Below are 19,729 nucleotides of genomic sequence, written 5' to 3'. Positions count from 1 at the left end.
CAGGGCCGGTAGACACACCGAAGGTCCCGCTGCCCGCAGTTGGCTTGCTCTCAGCCCACCCTCACACTCTTCAGCTCCAAGGGTCTCCTTCCGAGTCAGTCCTGTGGGCTCACACATGATGGGCCAACTGTGCCAGGTCATATATTCAGCTTTTCCTGACTCTTAACTGTGAACTTGTTGTTTCCCAAACTGCGTTCCCTGGAACCCTCCAGATGCCTGAGATGCTGATGCGGTAAGGGGAGGCTGGTGAGAGACCATCTCTTGGAAATTCACCAGCACTCTTACTTCTCCAAGACTCTGAGGAGTCCTTTACCTTATAACTTCTCTAGATTTCACCCAGAACTTTGCTTCACTTGCAGAAGCTTCTCAGTTCATTTTTTCCCACACCTCCCTTTCTTGAACTCTAATAGGCAGAGTCATGGGCTCTCAGAACCTTACCTCTGCTTCCCTGAGCATTGTTCGAGGAAAGAAAAAAAAGGGGAAAGAGGTGAGAACCAAGGAGCCTGAGGAGATGAGCAGGCCCAGCCACCAGGCTCCAATCCACCGGGGGTCTCCGGGGCTCAGGTTAATGGCAGCTGGAAAGACAGCAAAGGGAACAAGTGTTTTCTGGATGAATGTGGGATTTCATTTTGCTGGAAAGAGGGCCTCTGATCAGGAGGACTTTCTTCCCATGATGCAGAAGAGGTAAGCCATGAGCTAGAGTCTGATTCAAGACAACATTCCCTCTCCAGGCCAGCTGGTCTACAGAGCATGACAGCCAGAATCAGAGAATCCCCAGGCTGAAGGAATCAGAAACTTGAACTCACTTTATTTTATTCCCAACCCTTGGTAGGAATAATAGTGAAGGCGGCTCCATCCACCCACCTCCAACCAATCAGAAACCTGAGGATCAGAGATGTTAGCTTTGCCCTGGTCCAAGGTCAAGGTTGGTAAGTATGATCTCTTTGGTTAATTTTAAACCCATGTCTCCCTGGTGTCCAAACCTGCACTCTTAACCACTGAATGCTACTGCCTCCCAATTTTATCGATCCCTAAGAAAGGAAGCCCCATAGTCCTTTGGAGCCCGAGGGAACAACCGTCATCAGATTGGGTTGCTGAGACTCCAAAGGAGATACTTCCAGCAACGTCTCCCATCTGCAGCTGCAAGTCTGCCATTGTGTCTCTCTGTAAAGAAACTATGTAGGCGTGGAGGGAGGGAGATGGTAGCAGAATGGCCCTCAGCCAAACAATGCCAGGCATCACTGGGCATTCTCCCTGGTACTGGGAGCTCAGCTTCGAGTCTCTTTGGGCAACTAAGAGGCAGGAATCAAGTGCCAGTGAAAGTGCCAGTGAAAGGGCAAAGATGGCTTGACCCTGAGGCAGAAAGCTCGCCCCGGCTTTTCCCTGTCATGTGAAGTAAAGGCAGGGGACACCTCAAGGAAGACATCGTGGTCTGATGGCCCCCAGGAGCAGCAGTTTTGGACTCCGGCAGCACGGTGGCTCTAACGCCTGTCCAAATTCTTTGTGTGATGGGAAAGCTCCGATCTGCGTGCCAGGAACTGGTGGGAGTATCATTCCTGCAAGTCTGGCTCAGACCTGCCTTCTAGCCACATCTTCCGGCTGGTGGGAGGGAGCTTTCTCTATCACCCCCACACTCCATGCAGGTTCCCTCTCTTGGCCTTGTCCAAGCATTCTTCTCCATCTGGAAGGCAGAAATCCTTCCCCATCCCCCGCCCCGATGGGGCTCAATGCAGCTGTCAGCGGCCTGGGACGCCCTCCCTAAGCACCTCAGGCAGGAGCCCTGTCTCCTGCCTTGGAGCTTCCAAAGCACTTCACCTGCCCCTCTGTGAGGCTGGCTCTCCCTGCCTCTGAGAGGCAGGCTAGCATCAGAGCTTACAAAGGCCATGAGTTCTTGCAGGATTCCCTGGGGAGCTGCCTCCGTGAGGGGTTACCTGGCCTATAGAGCCTATGTCCTCCTCATTCTAAGATACACGGTGATTTTGTCCATACCATTTTGTGAAGTATAAGAGCTCATTCCTGTAAACCTCTTCATTTAGATCAGGCATATTCTAATCCTGACAAAAACTCTATTGTACTACCATTAGGCCCATTTTGCAGATGAGGAAACTGAGACACAGAAAGATATAGAAACTTGCTCATGATCACTCAGCTGGTAAGAGGCAGAAGAAGGATTAGACACAGCCCATTTACTGCCAGTGCCCATGGAGTCCCACATGACGCGAATCGTATTCCATGTCTGTATTTTATGTAGTGCCTCTTTTTTATCCTCAAAAGAGCTCTTATTAAATCTTTTTTTTTTTAAATAATCAAACACCATCTTAGAATCCAAGGACTATAAAACTATTTTTAATACCACCATCAAGATAGGCAGCTATGGTGGCAACCGCTGAGGCCCTGCCCCAAGTCTCAAGGTTCCTGCTCCAGACTTCCCAAGGACAGACAGGGACCTGTGCAAGAGGCAGCACGAGGCCCAGTCCCAGCTGTCTGAGGCTCGGCAGGGGTGACTGAGTGAGGGCAGGATGAGGCCCAAGCATGTGGATTTAAAGCTTCATTTTCTGCCCTGCCTGGCTGGGGCCTGGGGAGGTTGTTTCATGGAACCAGCAGTAGACTGGGCATCCTTGCCCACACTCACCTGTGTCCACTCTGCCATAGTCCACGAAGATCTGTAGCATGACGGAGCCCAGCAGGTACCCAAAAGCCGGTCCGAATACAGAGATGGCAAATAAGATGGCTGGAGGGGAGATTAGGAAAAGGAGGCTGAGGGAGCTTGAGGGAGTGGGTCAGCCCCAGATTCGCCCCCTAGCTGAGGGATTCCTGAGCTGTCACCCCGTCTGTCCTCTGGCCCTCACAAGTCCACACCCAGGGCATTTCCCATAGACAAGACCAGGATCACTCAAGATCCTGAGATGTGCAGAACCAAAGCTGCTTCTCTTGCAGCCAGCTGCTAGAGAGACCCACTCGCCAGGAGGGAAAGCCTCCCCAGCATTTAGCGATTCCTGCTGGGCATGCTGGTGGCCAAAACTCCCCGCAAGTACAATGCTGGGGGCCCTGGCAGCAGCTGTGGGGCTACTGAGCCAGTGCGTGTGCTCTGTCTGGTATGGGGCGTGGGCCTCGAGAACGCTCAGCGAGGTTTGTTCTAAGGGAAGGATGGCAGCAATAGATGATCATTTGTTATCTGCCTTGTTTGTCCTTCCTTGAGGCCCTCTGGTCCCTAAGTGGATGGTTTGGGAAGACGCAAGTACCCCAGCCTGTGCCTAGAGGATTGGACAGCAGCAGTTCCAGGAGCTGGTAAAGGAGCTCCCCGGTGCCCGGTGTGGGGCTATGGGGTTACATACATTGCATATTTAATGCCATGGCTGCCCAGGGCACAGATACTATTAGCCCTGTTTTGCAGGTGAGGACCCTGGGGCCCTGGGGGCCAGCCACCTGCCCAGGATCACAAAGTTGGTAGGTAACAGAGCTGGCCTTGCAACCAGATCTGTCTGCACCACCCCCCCAAAACCTCAGCACTCCTCTGCTGTGTTGTGGGGCAACGAGGGTCTGACCTCGATTCAGCCCCTTAGGACCTTACCAAGTGCCACTTCGAGAATGGGCCCCCTCCCTGAGACTTCCCCAAGCCTGTGACTCACAGATGTACAGGGGTGAGTTGTTGGGCTCAGAGAAATCGTCCACATAGGAGATTCCAAACGGCTGAATGGGCACCGTCCCAATGCCTGCCAGCAGCTGGGCCACCACCATGAGACCCCACATGCTGCTGGTCTCCTTCCGGTAGTCCTGGGTGGTGCTATGGCACTTGCTGGGGGTCTGGTCCTTCCAGTGCTTCTGACAGAGCTCGGCTTGGAAGTGGCTGCTGTTCCCTGCAATGAGAGGGCGTGCTAGTCACCACTTGGTCTTCTGGTTCCACCAGCAGGCTTCCAAACCTGCCTTTCCTCTCAGGCCTTTGGGAAGTGACTGTAGACACAGAAGTCAGAGTGTGGCCTTCCTGTTCTGGGAGCAGCCCTTCCTGGGTGGGAGAGGAATCTTCCACCCATGGCTATCCATTCCACCCATGGCTGTCCTCTATGGGTACAGGTGGGGAGCTGAGCATGGAGGCCGAAACCATCATTCCCGGAGGAAAGGGTCACTCAGTTGAAAAAGGGGGATCCAGGATCAAAACCCAGGCTTGCTGGCCTGAAGCACCCTGCGCTCAGCCTCAGGCTTGGGGTTCCCAGGGTGTGGCTCTCTTTACCGGGACAAAGGCCATTCTGTCTCACAGAAGATAGTGTCAGCCCCACCTGGGATGCATCCCTCCTGTGTCAAGACCCTTGGAGCCTGACTCTTGGATAAGCCTGGCATTGTGTCACACAAAGGCATTTAATGTCCTTACGGAAAGTGGGCAGCAACCAAGGATCCTACAACTTGGGGAGGTGGAAAGGACTTGAGACTGTCTAGTTCAAGCCCTCCTATTACAAACAGGGAGCTGAGGCTACACCCACAGGAGCCAAGCTGCACCTTGAGACCCTTCTGTGAGGCTCCCAGAGATTCCCATCATGCAGCGAGCACCATACGGTTTGTGGCTGTGGGCACCGGGCCTGGCTGTATTGTCAATTCCATGTGGCTGTTTTTAACTTGGCCCACACTAGCCAATCAGCACTGTCACCTCTCCAAGGCCTCGCGAGCTCTCGAGGGCTCCCTTGCATAAAATCCCTTTTTCTCTTACCTTGTCCAAGCCAATGGACACCACTGACATCCCTGATCTTGCTCTATTTTTCTTTTCACACTAACAAAATCCCCTTTAATTCTCATTTGGGATGCTCCCAGAGAGGGTATAAGCCCTGATCTATTGGGCTTCAAAGCCCCACAGAAAAGAAATTCGAAGGCTGCAGACTGGATCTGCCCCTCTTGCTCCACTCTGCCCCAGGTTGCCCTGGATGGTGAGGTGGGCAGGCCTGCCCTCCTCATCCCCCAGGATGAGGGGATTCTCTCTGTCCCCCGGCATGCATGCTCTGTCTGGCCTGGCCCAACACTTACCCCTTCTACACTGGTGTTTGTTTCATAGGACACATTTGAAAACTGTTGGGGCCTACGGGGCTCTCCCACTGAACAGGAGGCCTGTCCCAGGAACAGCAAGGAAGGGCAAGATGTCTTCTTGTCAGGGTCATCCAGACTGGGGGAAAATTTGAATGCTGAGTCCTGGAAAAATTCCTGAGCCAAATTTCATCTATCCTCAGTTGGTCAGTCATTTGGGAATAGTGACCGTGGGCAGGCACTCTGCTGGGGTGGGGGACAAGGAGGTGACCGAGACAGGCACAGGTGCTGCCTTTATAAATGTCTCGGCCCACTCGCTACACAGCTCACTGAAGAAGCAACCACAGTGTCGCCTGGTCCAATCCAAACCACAATGAGATACCCTCTCACGCCCATCAGGATGGTCATTATCAACAACAACAACAACAAACAGGAAACATCAAGGGTTGTTCATATAAGATGGGGGAAAAGTTAGAGCCCTTGTACATTGCTGGAAGGAATGCAAAATGTTGTGGCCACTATGGAAAACAGTACAGCAGTTCCCCCAAAACTTTAAATACAACTACCATATGATTCAGCATTTATACCTCTGGGTATATACCCAGAAGAATTTAAAGCAGGACTTAACAGATACTTGTACACCAGTGTTCATAGCAGGGTTATTCACAAGAGCCAAAAAGGTGGAAACAATCCAATGTCCATCAACAAATGAATGGATAAACAAAATGTGATAGATACATATAATAGAATACTACTGAGCCTTAAAAAGGAAGGGAATTCTGACACGCTCCGTACAAAATGGAAGAACCCTGAAGACACTATGCTAACTGAAATAAGCCAGACACAAAAGTACAAACATCGCAGATTCTACTCATACAAAGAAATGCAAATAGGCAAATTCATAGAGACGGAAAGTAGAATGGTGGTTATCAGGGGCTGGGCGGGCGGGGGAATGGAGAGTTAGTGGTACAGTTTCAGTTGGGAAAGATGAAAAGTTCTGGAGATGGATGGTGTTGATAGTTGTACAATAGTGTACAAGTGGTTGTACAATAGCGTGAATGTGTTAATGCCATTGAACTCTACACTTCAAAAGAGTTAGAATGGCAAATGTTATGTTATATATACATATATATTACCGCAATAATGATGTAGCCTGCTCCACACTGAGTCGGCAGAAGACAGGGAGTAGGTGGGAGAAGCGCAAACCCAGTGTCGCTGGGAGAGGGTGTAGGAAAAGATTCCTGGAGAAAGTGGCCCTGAGCTAAGAAGAAGCAATGGGAGTAGATGAAGATCAGCCTCAGGAGGACTGGGGAACAGCAACGCAGAGGGGCTCAGAGATGTGGGTGACACGCTCCATGGCACAAAATGCAGCTCGGTATGAGCTGCCCTCAAGTAGAAGCAGAGTGAGTCACAGCAGCTCCTGGACGGCTTGTGGGTGCTGGGAAAGGGCACGGACTGTGTCAAGAAGGGTCAAGAGTCTGTGACTGTATCACAGAAGGGTCAAGATCCTGATGGGAGTGGTGCAACGAACACATTGGAGGCATTAGACCCGTTTGCAAGGCCCATGTGTAGGGAGTGGAATTGACCCCAAAAAGAGCTATTTTGGTGGTAAAATAGGTGAGGCCGTGCATTGCACGCAGGACAGTGACGGCTGGCCGGCTCTGCGGACGTGCAGACCAGATACACAGCCCAGAGGCGTGCGTGTGAGACACACAAGGCCAGGCTGGCTGCGGGAGCATGCAACAAATGAAGGCCTGGAAAATAAGTGTTTTCTTTTAAGAGTTCTAGTCCTTGATCTCTCTGATTCTTACTATTTACTATATGCACACTTATGAGAACACTGTTGCCAGCTTGAAGGGCAACATTATTTTCTGTGGGACATGTATGGTCACTGAAGATCATAAAAATGTCGACTGGCTTATTCAGCCTTTGCATGGCACACTGCAGCGTACGCCAGCACCACAGAAATCCTCAGGAAATTCCATCTGATGAAACGTCCAGGAGGCAAAACCCTCCGGGGGTCATGCGCTGTCATTATCTTTTAGAATGTCACACTCCGTGTCAGGAACTGCTTTTATTAAAACGTGTACTTTAAAATATAGGCCATTGGCCCCAACTCCCAAGTGTGTGGAGTTCCTCTTTGGCTCTTCCACATTCTGAATTGATTCAATATCTCCTAATCAACTGTCTTTTCCTTATGCCAGCCCTGAATGGGGTCAAGTCCACCCTGGCCCAGGCCGTGACTCATGCAAAATTCACCTGCAGAAGAGCAGGCTTCGTTCCCCAGGAGCGCTGCCCACAGGGAAGCCGCAGCTGGCTGTCCTGGGGGCAGGGAGCCCCAGAGCCAGGAAGAGCAGAGGGCAGTGGTGGCTAGGACCTGCCGCTCCCTGCCTTGATGTGAGCACAGGTGTTTATACCAGAGATAGGCACAGTGTGGGCTTCCCAAGAACTCATGCCTAGGACTCTGGCAGTGGGGGGCTACGGCCGGCTTCCTCTGGTGAGAGTGGAGTTGTCTAGAATTTAGACTCTTAGGCTCTTCTCTTAAAAATCTAGGGGACAGGGATTGGTGAGCCCAAGGGTTAGAAGAAAGGGGAGGAAAAGACCTTGTGTTGGAAGACCTTGGCAAAACTGGTGATGGGTGGGGGGACTCAACTTTCTTTGGTCCACTCCACCCCTCTCCTCCCTGGAGTGGATTTCTCAGCTTCCTTTAGGAGCTCAGGCCCATGTGAAGGGAACAGAGCCACTTCCCCCCATTTTTCAAGCATTCCAGCAAAGGCCCTGTACCTAGATACTCTCCATTGACTTATGGAAGCATATCACCCTCCTCTTCTGATGTTGCTAGTTCTGAACTTCCCACCATGTCAAATCCTGTGGTGAGGTCAGAGAAATGCCTGCCTATTCCAGCCACCACAGACTCCAAAGGTTGCCTGCCCACCCAAGGTCCCTTTTCTCCATCTTGGAGAGCCCTGAGAATGGGAGGGAGGGGAGTCTGTTCATCAGAGGGATGTCAGTCTGTTTCTCATCTTCCCTGAGGTTGACTTCTGGAAGGCTCAAGTTCATCAGAGCACATTCTTTTCCCACAAGACACCAGAAGTCTGGCTGTGCCAGTTTTCACAGGGCTGTGAAATGCTAACTAGAAACAGGCTGGGACCTCTCTCCTCCTCCAGCTACCCCAGCACCACCCCAGCTGCACGTGAGTCAACCCTCTGACTCATTCCACAATTTAAAATCAGTTTCAGTTCTAATTTCTGGACCCCTCAGTGGGTTTGGAAAGATAAGAGACTCTGTGGCAGGAAGGTCTATTTCCCCAGAGTGGGATCTACAGAGACAGGGCAAATTTGGGCAGACCAAAGTCTAGCCATTCCATTGTTCAAGGACTTACATTCAAGGGGCAGCCAGGCTGAGGCCAGCTGGGGGGCTGCCAAGGGTATAGGAGGTCTCTGCACAGAGATCTGAAACTGGGTCTGAGAGAGGACCCTAGAAGGAACAAGCAACATAGGAAGTCCATGGCAAATGGGCTTTCCTTTGACTAGTTATGCTCATCATTCTGGTAGAGGAAAGAGAGTTCTTCTAGGGAACAGAAGGGCAGCAGTGAGTTCTCCTTCAAGTCATGTTCCTTGAAAGCCACACATACCTCCCTATTCAGAAGGGGGCATGGTTTGCAGATGAGTAGGGTCAAGTGAGGCAAAATCCAAGCCTCAGAAGCAATCCATAAGAGAATAACAGGAAAAGACCAGGGGGTTCTTCTGGAGAGTCTTCTGGAAACATGTTCAAGGTGCCAAGCCCTTAGGCTATCAGCAAACCCCTGGAACCTCATTCAGAATGTTCCACTCTGAAGGACCTATTTCCTAAATTCAGCTACTCAACAGTTCTTCCCGAAAACTCTGGCAACACCCACTAGCAGGCCTAGAACAGACTGTCCCAAACTCAGACATGATTTGAGGTCTCAAAGTGGTTTGCAAAGTGGGTTGTTCACACATCAGAAATAATTGGGTTCCCAGGGCAGTTCACAAAGCCTTGTTATTCCCTAATGCCTCAATAATAATATGTGGTCTCTTCCAACTAGACCAAGTCTCCACTTACAAAATAATTTCTCTGGGCATGCATTCCAAGTTTCATTCTGGAACACTAGGAAACTCATCTCCTCCTCCTGCACCAGCAGAAACCAACAGAGTTAGGTTTGACAGCCTGAGACACATCATAAGGTAGTGAAAGAGATTCACAGTTTGAAACCAGACAAATCGAGTTCAAATCTCATTCTACACTCACTGGTTGGGGGCCTCTCAGAGCCTCAATGTCTTCATCTCCAAAACAGAGATCATAATACCTACCTTGCAATATTCTTATTAGGATTAAAAATCATGGGTATATTATAATCTGGGGCATAGTGATCAGATAATATAAATTTTCATCCAGAGACCAGAAACTTTGAGAAATTTAAATGAAGAGAGGGGATAGTGGAACCATGGAGACAGACGATAAAGCCCAGGTTTCTAAGAACCTGGGGGCTGGGTCTAGAAACTAGAGACAAGTAAGATCAGTGCTGATCACCAGCAGAGGATGGATTGTAATAAAGGAGGGTTCATATTTTTGAAAGAAAGTGTTCATATTTTTGAAAGAAAAGAGTGAGCTCAGGGAGTGGAAGGAGAGCTTTCCTGGGTTCTATTCTCCGACTGAGTTTGCAAGACTAGTTCTGAGGTTGAGGCTGGTCACTCCATCACACACTGAAACCCCACCACTAGTGGGGACCCCAGGGAAAATGCCTACTTGTATAAGGAGGCCTGTGACCAATGAGCCAGACATGAGAGGGCCAGTCCACTGCACATGATAAAAACAAGGCTGGACGTTACCCTGCCGGTGAGGGGCTTTCCGCACCCACACCCTTGGCCGTGCACCCCAAGGAATCACCACCAGGTCAAGGAAAAAGGAATCACCTGGCCTGGTTCATCGTCAAAACTATTTCTTAGTGGATAGTAGGGATGGAAGCTCTACCTGAGTGAGAAGGATGGTAGCTGAAAGCCATTTAATTTTAATGTTGGAAGAGATGCGAACTTAATATGCACCCCCAACTGGGAGTGAAGCAGGACTTACTCTCCACAGATTGATTCAACAGGCTGATGAGGAGCTCTTTGGAAAAAAAAAAAAAGTGCTTAGCTGAGCCAGCATGAGTTCACAAAGAGCCACTCATGCCAAACCAACCTCATTTCCTTTGTTAGTGGGGCTTGCAGGCCAGCAGGAAGTTGTAACATGGTGTTACTTGACTGGAGGAAGCCTTTTGACAAAGCCTGTCATGATAGCCTGGTAGACAAGATGCGGACACGTGGCTGCAGAGTCCTCTGGGGAGAACCGGTTTAAAGCGTGCCCAGGGCTGGCATCAAGGGCCGGTGTGACCCGGGAGATGACCCTGACTGCACACCACTCGACACTGTTGTCACAGGCTTGGGTGAAAGCAGGAGCAGCTGACAAATTTGTGAATGACACAAATGACACAAACTGGGAAGAAGAGTTAATAAGACAGACCATAAAATACTCTTAATCACAGGAAATAAACTGAGGGCTGCTGAAGGGGACATGGGTGGTGGGATGGGGTAACTGGGGGATGGACACTGGGGAGGGTATGTAACAAGCACTGGGTATTACCTAAGACTGAGGACTCACTGACCTGTACCCCTGAAACAAATAATACATTATAGTTAATTTTTAAAAAGGAGGGAAAAAAGACAGTCAAAAACCTGAAAACTTAAAATTAGGCTTGAGGCTATAAGGAGGGCTCCAGTCAAGGAGAATGAAGCTAATAGAATCAGTCTGGGCTGCTATACCCAAGTATCCTAGACTGGGGTGGCTTAGAAACAAGAGAAAATTATTTCTCACAGTTCTGGAAACTAGAAGTCTGAGATCAGGGAGCTGGCACAGATAGGTTCTGCTGAGAGCCTTCTTATTGTGTCCTCACAAGGCAGAAAGAGAGTGAGGGAGCTCTCTGACCTCTTATGAGGGCTCTGATGCCATTCATGAGGGCACAACCCTCATGACCTCATCACCTCCCAAAGGAGAACCATCATGGTGGTTCTGGCTTCTCTTTGCTGTTTTTCCCCCTTTAGATCTGAGCCTCACATCCTTTCTGACGGTGGCCAATTCAAGCTGTGAATCTTGAAGAGTGCTTTTGTCCTTGTCTCTTGCTGGTTTCCTGCCTCCTGGTGGGTAAAACACTACCCAGATATGTCTGGTGGTTCCCATTTCAAACCTTTGGGCCACAGGAGGTGTCTGGGCACAGCCAATGGTTCTGCTCTACCAGGTGTGGCAAGAAGGGCAGAAACATTCCTTCCTGTGTCCTCCAGGGATCCTCAGGGAGCCCCAGGCCTCCTGAATGAGAGATCAAGGATTTCTTCAAATCCTAATCCCCAGCGGGAGAGGGCCCACACTCTGTTTCTGTAGGGCTAGTCCTCACTCCCTAATGGTTTTCCTGGGGCGCCCAAAGCCACTGGAATAGTAACCATATTTTCTTTTCCACCCTGTGTGCTGACTCTCCCAAGGGAACTAACCCCCTGCAACCTCCCACCACACCCAAGGCATACAATCAGCCGGGGGGGGGGGGGCACTGGAGGAGAGACTCTCCCCAGGGCAGCGGGGTGCAGGATACAACTTGCAGGGTGCAGCTTGCTGCCTAGGGCTGCCCACCCCCCCACCCGGAGCCAAGCAGGCCTGACACCCCGGCCTCACTCCTGAACAGGGGAAATGACTAAACCAGCCTTGGGGGCCTGGCTGGGAGGGGGAGCCACACTCAGGTCCCTACTCAGACCTCATCTGGAGACTTGGGAGAACAAGAGGTTCTCGTTTCCAGGCTGGCCAAGGGATCCCGCAAAACAGATGCTAACAGAGCCTGACAGTCAACTACTCTCAGATCAGCTGCTGGGGCCTTTAGAGAGACCACAGTCCTATTGCCATGGAAATGACCAGTTCACCTGAGAAGCCCCAGTTCATTCACCGGCCTTCCCCTAATGTTCAACACAACAGCCTAGTGTTTTCTATCATTTCTCCCCATAGGTTTCTATTCTTTCCTACAGTATGCATTAAAAAATGTTGCACATCAAATTTCATTAGGTTTTGCTCATTTGTTTAGGGCTATTTTTTCTCAGTTGATTTAATCACCCCCATGTGTTTTGTGACCCCCCCCCCTTGTTATTTTCTCTTCCTTTTCAGGTTAAATAGATCCAGCTAGCCAGGTTGAACAACTTCCACCCCAACTGCCCACCTACTCAACCTCCCAACATATACACTTTCCCCTCTGCCCCCATATATACCCCCACATCCAAACCCTCACCAACTCTCGCCATACACACTTTTCCTTCTCACATCCACCCCAATCTCAGCCCTCCACACGCCTCCCCCACATTTCTTCCCTTGCACACCTCCACCCTTCCCACCTCCACGTACAACCACTTCCCGTCCACACCAATACACCTTCCCTCACACACACACCTATACACAATTACCCCACAGACACACTCACACTCCCAACACCCACGCCAACCCCAGACACCTTCTGAGCATAGCCATCTCACTCCAGCTGGGCGTTCACCACCGAACAGCCCTGAGCTTGTTTGCCAAGAGCAGTTCCCTCAGCGGGAGGACCCTGAGTGGCTCCCACCTTTCAGCGGGGCGGGCTCTGCTCTGGGGGTTGGGGAGCTGATTCTAGGCCCTGTGTGCTGTCCACCGAGGAAGAAACCGTCACTCAGGAGCCTGACGCTTCCTCTCCTTATGCCTCCTCACCACCCTCCTTCCCAGGGACACCCGTGGGATGAATGAGCAGGGATGAGCTGGCACGTTTATGAATAAAGGACTGGAGAGTGACTCTTCCCTTTCTTCTCTTGCCTGCTTCAAAAATGCAATCCAACCCCCACCTCTTATCGTACAGGAAGCTCCCTGCCTGTGTGTATCCATTGTCTGTGTAGTAGTTGACTTCCCTCTGGATGTTCCTTGGGACCTTTCACAGGTTACACCTAGTCCTTCCAGACACTGGTTTCCGAAGACCCTTCTTTTATTTCCTAAGGGAATTGGTGTCACCTTGGCCTGTTTCCCATCCACCAAAACCTCTCTGCGCCTTCCAGAAGTGGTCTTGGAGGCTTGGCTGGGTAACTAGTCTTTTTTTTCTAAAGGCGCCAGGGCACATTTCCGGACCCCTCTGACATTTAGAAAATCTAAACATTCATAAATGTCTGCCTGGCCTTTTTTAAAATTAGCAATTAGTTGTTAAAGGTCTCCGTGATTCCCACAATGTTCAGTCCCTCTTTATTTTTCTTCCTAAAATACATAGTTACTCTTCATTTCCCATGTTCATTTCTGGAGTAGCTTTTCTCCAGGGGAGGAAATCAGCAATCAAGACATAATAGGCCTGGGGGTCATTACTTATGCGTAATAGATTTCAAATGTCACAATAAGGGCAGGCAAAGAAAAATTTGCTGGACAGCCAACATGGGCACTTTACCTGTACTATTTTGTGTTAATTTTGCCCTCAGAACACCTTGAAAGTGAAGGTTTTATGGGTACCATTTTACAGATAAGGAAACTGAGGTTCGGAAAGGTAAAGTAGGAGCTTGCTTAAGGAATCTTGGCAAGTAAATGGCTGAGCTACGTTTGAATGTTGAAGTCCGTGCTCCACCCATCATACCAGGCTGCTCCAACTGAGGGTCTGGGAATAGAACAGAATAGCAGCCCAAGCTTCAACTTAGAGACTCACTGAGGACTCACATAGGGAGGGTGCAGCTGGGACTATGTTGAGGGAAGATCCCTGCTCCAGGCCAGAGCAGAAGACCTACAGTGAGGACGAGGGAGAAGCTGCCTTCAGATGGCACAGGATGCCCGGCCCATCAGCCATGAGCTGTGAGACTCAGCTTGCTACTGGAAGCAGGATGCTTCTTCATTTGGGACCCCAGTTTACCCAGCATAACACATATCTTGTCCCCATTGCTGCCAATCATTTTTGTTCAAAGATTTAACTTATTTTTTTGAGAGACAGAGAGAGAGAGAGAGAGTGATCAAACATGAGCTGGGGGAGGGGCAGAGGAATGAACAGGCTCCATCCCAGGACTCCAACGTTATGACCTGAACCGAAGTCAGACACTTAACCGACTGAGCCACCCAGGTTCATCATTCTACTACCATAGGTTATAAACACCAACATTTAACAGGCTAAATTCTGAGCAAGCATCCTCCCACCTCTTATAGCCCTGTGGGCAAGTGTCTGTTTCATATGGGGAGGAACTGAGTCTCGGCTGCGGAGGAGGTGGCCCAAGGCAGGGAGTCTCCATTCCCAAGGACTGCCTGACTCCAGAACACCACTCAGGGTGGTACATTTAATAAAATGCATTTGTTCCTGATTGCCTTGCATAATTCAAACCTAAAGTTCCCGTAGGAATACATTTGAAATAGGAGTTGCTTTTCAAACTTTTCCCATGAAGTGAGATTTCTGGCTATTTTCATTCGCACATGTTAGCATAGCACATGCCCATGCTGCACTGGTACCCAGCGCACAGGCCCAGATAGATGCCACTGATGTGGCTCCTGGGCCGAAGTCCTCCTCATCCCACCTCCTGACCCCAGGAAGATGCCCTGAAGGTGGCTCAGCCCTAAGCACTTCCAGCTGTGGCTCTGACCCTGGCCAGAGTAAAGGAGACTGCTGTGCCTGATTGTCCAAATAGAATTTACACAGATGAAATGAGCAACAACACTAAAAAAAGTTAATTTTCCTGGTCTGTGGTTCCTCCCTGCAGGCTGAGAGGCCAGCTGTGGTCCCTGTCGCCGTCCCCTTTAGTTCCCTCTCTGTGGAGTTTGGTTAAGAGAACTGAGGTCAAGGAGGGAATGGCAGAGTGTTTCCCTCCCAGAAGGGAGGATCATGGTGGGCTGAACTCTGGCCAATGGACTATCCCAAAAAAGGAGCAGAGTGATTGCTTTTAGAGGCCCGCCCATCTCTGACCACCCTCTGTGGTGGCTGCTCTGTGCGGAGCAAATGCTGTTGGTATGTGGCTCACGCTATGGGCAGCCAATCCACCAACCCACAGTGTGTGATGCCTGGCAGGATGCCTTTCCCTCAGCTTGGCCCCAGTGCCCCAGGCTCCTTGCTGGTTTCATTAACCCAGTCCTCATGCTGCTGAGGAAGGGGTCTACAGTGAGCTTGGCACGGGGCTGTCTGGGATGGTAGCCAGCAATGTCCGACTCTCCTTCAGAGCTGGCCTCAAATCCCTTGTCTAGACTGAGGAGGGAAAAGAGCATGGCAGGACACCTAGATTTGGGTCTATCTTCCTCCTGGACCCACTTGAAGGATTCAGTCTCTACATAGTCCAAATAGATACAAGGTCACAAGACATTCATGAGAAAAGATGAGTTCACTGGTGATTTACATGGTAGTAGGGAATAGATTCCCATGATCAGAACCCAACAGACATTTCATCATTAGACACCGCTACTCTGGCTCCATTCTTTTTCCATTCCAGCCTCCATAACAGAAGTCTCACAACGCATAAAGGAATCCCTTTGGGGCACCTGGGTGGTTTAGTTGGTTGAGCATCTGCCTTTGGCTCAGGTCGGGATCTTGGGGTCACATGGGATCAAGTCCCATGCGGGGCTCCTCGCTCAATAGGGAGTCTGCTTCTCTTTCTCCCTCTGCCCACCCCCCAGCTCATGTGCATATTCTTTCTCTCTCAAATAAATAAATAAAGTCTGGGAAAAAAAAAGGGAATCCTTTTTATCATTCTAAGTGATTCAACTCTTGAACCTGACCTCTAGATATGACCAAAAAAAAAAAACAAAAAAAAAAACATACAAAAAATCCAAGCCTGACATTTAAGTAAATAGGTAAAGAAGAATCAGAATCAGTTATTCCCTTAACACATCCTTTGGTGGCTCATTTATCCTCAGACATCTTTAGCTCCAATACAGTGGGCCAAGGATGAGCATTTGTGGACTGGGCCTACCATTGCTGCCCATCACAAAAGCACTGCCACTTCTTACATCCTTCAAAACATGTACAAGTTTATCCCAAGCCAATAAACTATCATAAAATTAGCTCCAAAGCAGCATTGTTCCTGGGGTGCTGAGTGAATGCAAATGCAAAACCACTTTGTAAGGCTATTTCCCCAACACAGACCACACAAAATTTCTACACGGGAAAAAAATCCCACTGCAAATGATCCCACAGCCAAACATTATAAAACATATGGAAAATAATCCACCATGAACAAGAGCAAGCAAACACAAAACACGGGAGGATTCGCATTCCCAAAACTTTAGCTAAGGGGAGCCAACTGAAAAAGACTATATAAAATAAATACGTTTAAAATAATTGAAGAGACCAGAGGAAAAATAGGAATCATAAGACAATATAAAAAATCATAAAATAGGGCAGAGATATTTGAAAAACGAACATAACTTTAGAAATTAACAAAATATATAGAGCCATTAAAATGTACAACGTAGAGCATGAGCTGAATCAGATTAAGAGAGCTGGAGGGAGACTAAGTGAGCAGGAAGACGTACATGAGGAAATCACCCAGGAGGCAACTTAGATGAATTAAGCACTCAAAACTATGAAAAACAAGAGACCAGGAGACCAGACATCAAAACATGTTATGTATAACACATTTTGTAACATATGCATTAATGTATTATATATAATATGCTATATATTATATACGTTTACATATATTTTCTATATTTTTATATCTAATACAGTACATGGATTTTTAGAGGAAAGAATGGAGAAAATAGGGTTATGCAATATCAGGAACATTTTTGGCTGAGAGTTTTTCAGAACCAAAGGAAAACCTTAATTTTCAAAAGAAATAATAGCACATTGAACTTCTAAACAGGTAAGTAAAAATTAACCTATACTGAGACACCATATGGTAGACATGCAAGACCACAAAGAAGAGAGACAATCAAAGTCAACTGGAGAGAAAAAATGGGATTCCCAGAAAGGATGATGTTGAGACTGATGGAGAACTCCTAATACCAATAAGAGGAGCCAGAAGACAGAGGCATGTTACCTTCAAATCACTGAGAGGAAATAACTATGAATTTAAAACCCTGCTTGCAGCCAAACCATAATGCAAGGACAAGGATAAAACTGACATTTTCAGACAGACTTAGAGATTTTCTCATTCATGGGCCCACCTGCAAGTAATGCTAATGAATATATTTCAGGAGAAAGGAAATTAAATCAACAAGGGTAGGTGAAATGCCAGAAGCAATTGTGAGCAAATAAACCAGTACACTTGTAGGTAAATACATGTAAGTGCTGACTTATTTATAATTCACAGTGACTATAATAATAATGGGTACTAGGGGGAGGTTAAAGACAGGCAGAACGGGGGCTCCTGGATGGCTAAGTGGGTTGAGCCTCTGCCTTCGGCTCAGGTCATGATCTCAGGGTCCTGGGATCGAGTCCCACATCGGGCTCTCTGCTTGGCAGGGAGCCTGCTTTCTCCTCTCTCTCTCTGCCTGCCTATCTACCTACTTGTGATCTCTCTCTGTCAAATAAATAAATAAAATCTTAAAAAAAAAAAGACAGGCAGAACGGAAGTATGGGTCAACAAAACATGGAAGATGGAAGAGGACAGTGAGTAGTAAAACATCTCAGCACCCTTACTTTGTTCTGTTGGAGAATAAAGACATTCATCAGCTTTAGGGATTGTGAAGTCATAGATCAGTGTTAAAATGTAAGGGCAAGGGTGAGGCATACTGTGTTCATGGACTGGCAGACTCCATAAACATGTCCAGTATCTCCAAACTGATCTATGAATTTAATGCAATTCTAAATAAAAATTCCAGAAGCATTTTTTAAGGTAGAGACAAGCTGATGATAAAGTTTTTATGGGGAGGCAAATGAATAAGAATAGATAAAACAATTTTGAAAAAGAAGAAAGTTAGAGGAACCATAGTACCCAATTTTAAGTCTCAACTACGAAGTTACAGTAATCATGACAGTGTGAGAGTGGGAAAGAACAGACACAGAGACTAATGGAAAAGAACAGAAAGTCTAGAAAAAGACCCACACGAGTATAATCAATTGATTTTTAATAACGATGTAAAAATTTTAAGTGGAGAAAAGGTAGTCTTTTTTTTTTTTTTTTTAGATTTGATTTATTTATTTGAGAGAGAGAGCACAAGCAGAGGGGACACCAGGCAAGGGAGAAGCAGGCTCCTGACTGAGTAGGGAGCTCAATGCAGGGCTTGATCCCAGGACCCTGGGATCATGACCTAAGCTAAAGGCAGCTTAACTGACTGAGCCACCCAGGTACCCCAAAAGATAATCTTTTTGGTGAATGATGCTAAAACAATTTAACATCCATATGCAATAAGAAGAAAAAGAATCTTATAGAAAATTAACTCAAATTAATCATAGATCTAAATGTAAGTGGGAAGCTATAAAACTTAAGGAAAAAAAAAAAAAACATGTATAGGAGAAAATCTTCCTGACCTGGAACTAATCAAAGAGTTCTTAAATGTGTACCAAAAGCATGATCTATTAAAGAAAAAAGAATTATAAGTTGTATTTCATCAAAATGAAAAACTTTTGCTTTGCAAATGACAGTTTTAAAAGAATGTAAAAGATAAGCTAAGACCTGGGAGAAAATATTTGCAAAATGGAATAAGCTAGATACAAAAGGACATATATTGTATGATTCCACTTACATGAAATATCTAGAATGGGCAAACTCACAGAAAGCAAATTAGAAATAACCAGATGCTGGGGAGAGAGAGGAGTGGAGAGTTACTACTTAATGGGTACAGTATCTGTTTGGAATTGATGAAAAAAAATTGGAAATAGCGGTGATAGTTGCAAAGTATTGTGAATATAATTAATGCCTCTGAATGTATACTTCCTAGTTAAGATGGCAATTTTTATGTTTTCTTTTTAAGATTTTATTTATTTCAGACAGAGAGAGAGAGCATGAGTCGGGAGAAAGAGTAGAGGCAGAAGTGAACTCCTCACTGAGCAGTGAGCCCAACATGGGCTTATTCCCAAGACTCTAGGATCATGACCTGAACCAAAGGCAGATGCTTAACTGACTGAGCCACCCAGGTGTCCCAACATTTATGCTTTATATATACTATATATACTTTACCACAATTAAAAAATAACATGAGAGGGGCTCCTGGGTGACTTAGTTGGTTAAGCCTCTGACTCTTAATCTCAGTTTAGGTCTTGATCTCAGGGTCATGACTTCAAGCCCTATGGTGTGAAGCCTACTTGAAAACACAGAAACACACACACACACACACACCCCAAAACCATAATATACCAAAACCCTGGGCTGTATACCTTAAATGGGTGAGCTGTATGGTGTGTGAATTACGTCTCAATAAAGCTGTTAAAAGAAAAAAGTGGAAAGAAGAAAAGAGGCATCTGAAGGAAAACTGATAAATCTTAATGATCAGTATGTTTAAGTGTTTGTTGTATTATTTTCTTTACTTGGCTATATTTTGATTTTTTCATATTAAAAAATAAAATATTTTTTCAAAGAAAAGGGAACCCTCACCAGGCAATTTCATGTTACTTAATTCCTTGTTTATTACCTAGGTAAAATCCTCATACATGTCTCCCTACCACAGGGCATATCACTAAGAATCAGAGACTGTGTTACAGAAGGGGCTACTTGTCTAAGAATCGGGAGACCTGAGTCTGTCTCTCCCTAACTGACTGGTGCCCTTGGGGAAGTTACTGAAC

The 19,729-nt window shown here is 47.5% G+C and overlaps 1 protein-coding gene across 1 annotated transcript in view; it reads right to left on the bottom strand.

Annotated features, from left to right (window-relative positions):
• The window catches only part of SLCO2A1 (solute carrier organic anion transporter family member 2A1), a 77,048-nt gene that overhangs the window by 14,842 nt on the left and 42,477 nt on the right, over nt 1–19,729 (bottom strand). The window contains exons 4-6 of the mRNA XM_032869667.1: nt 3,630–3,857; nt 2,633–2,731; nt 439–575 (exon numbers count right to left, since the gene is read on the bottom strand). Of these exons, the coding sequence (XP_032725558.1) occupies nt 439–575; nt 2,633–2,731; nt 3,630–3,857 (464 nt within the window). The remainder of the gene's footprint in view (nt 1–438; nt 576–2,632; nt 2,732–3,629; nt 3,858–19,729) is intronic.

The sequence above is a fragment of the Lontra canadensis genome, unplaced genomic scaffold, assembly GCF_010015895.1.
Source record: "Lontra canadensis isolate GAN:19392208 unplaced genomic scaffold, GSC_riverotter_1.0 scaffold38, whole genome shotgun sequence".
NCBI lineage: Eukaryota > Metazoa > Chordata > Mammalia > Carnivora > Mustelidae > Lontra > Lontra canadensis.
Note: the sequence above shows the minus strand (reverse complement) of the source record. Positions and strands in the feature narration are given on the sequence as shown.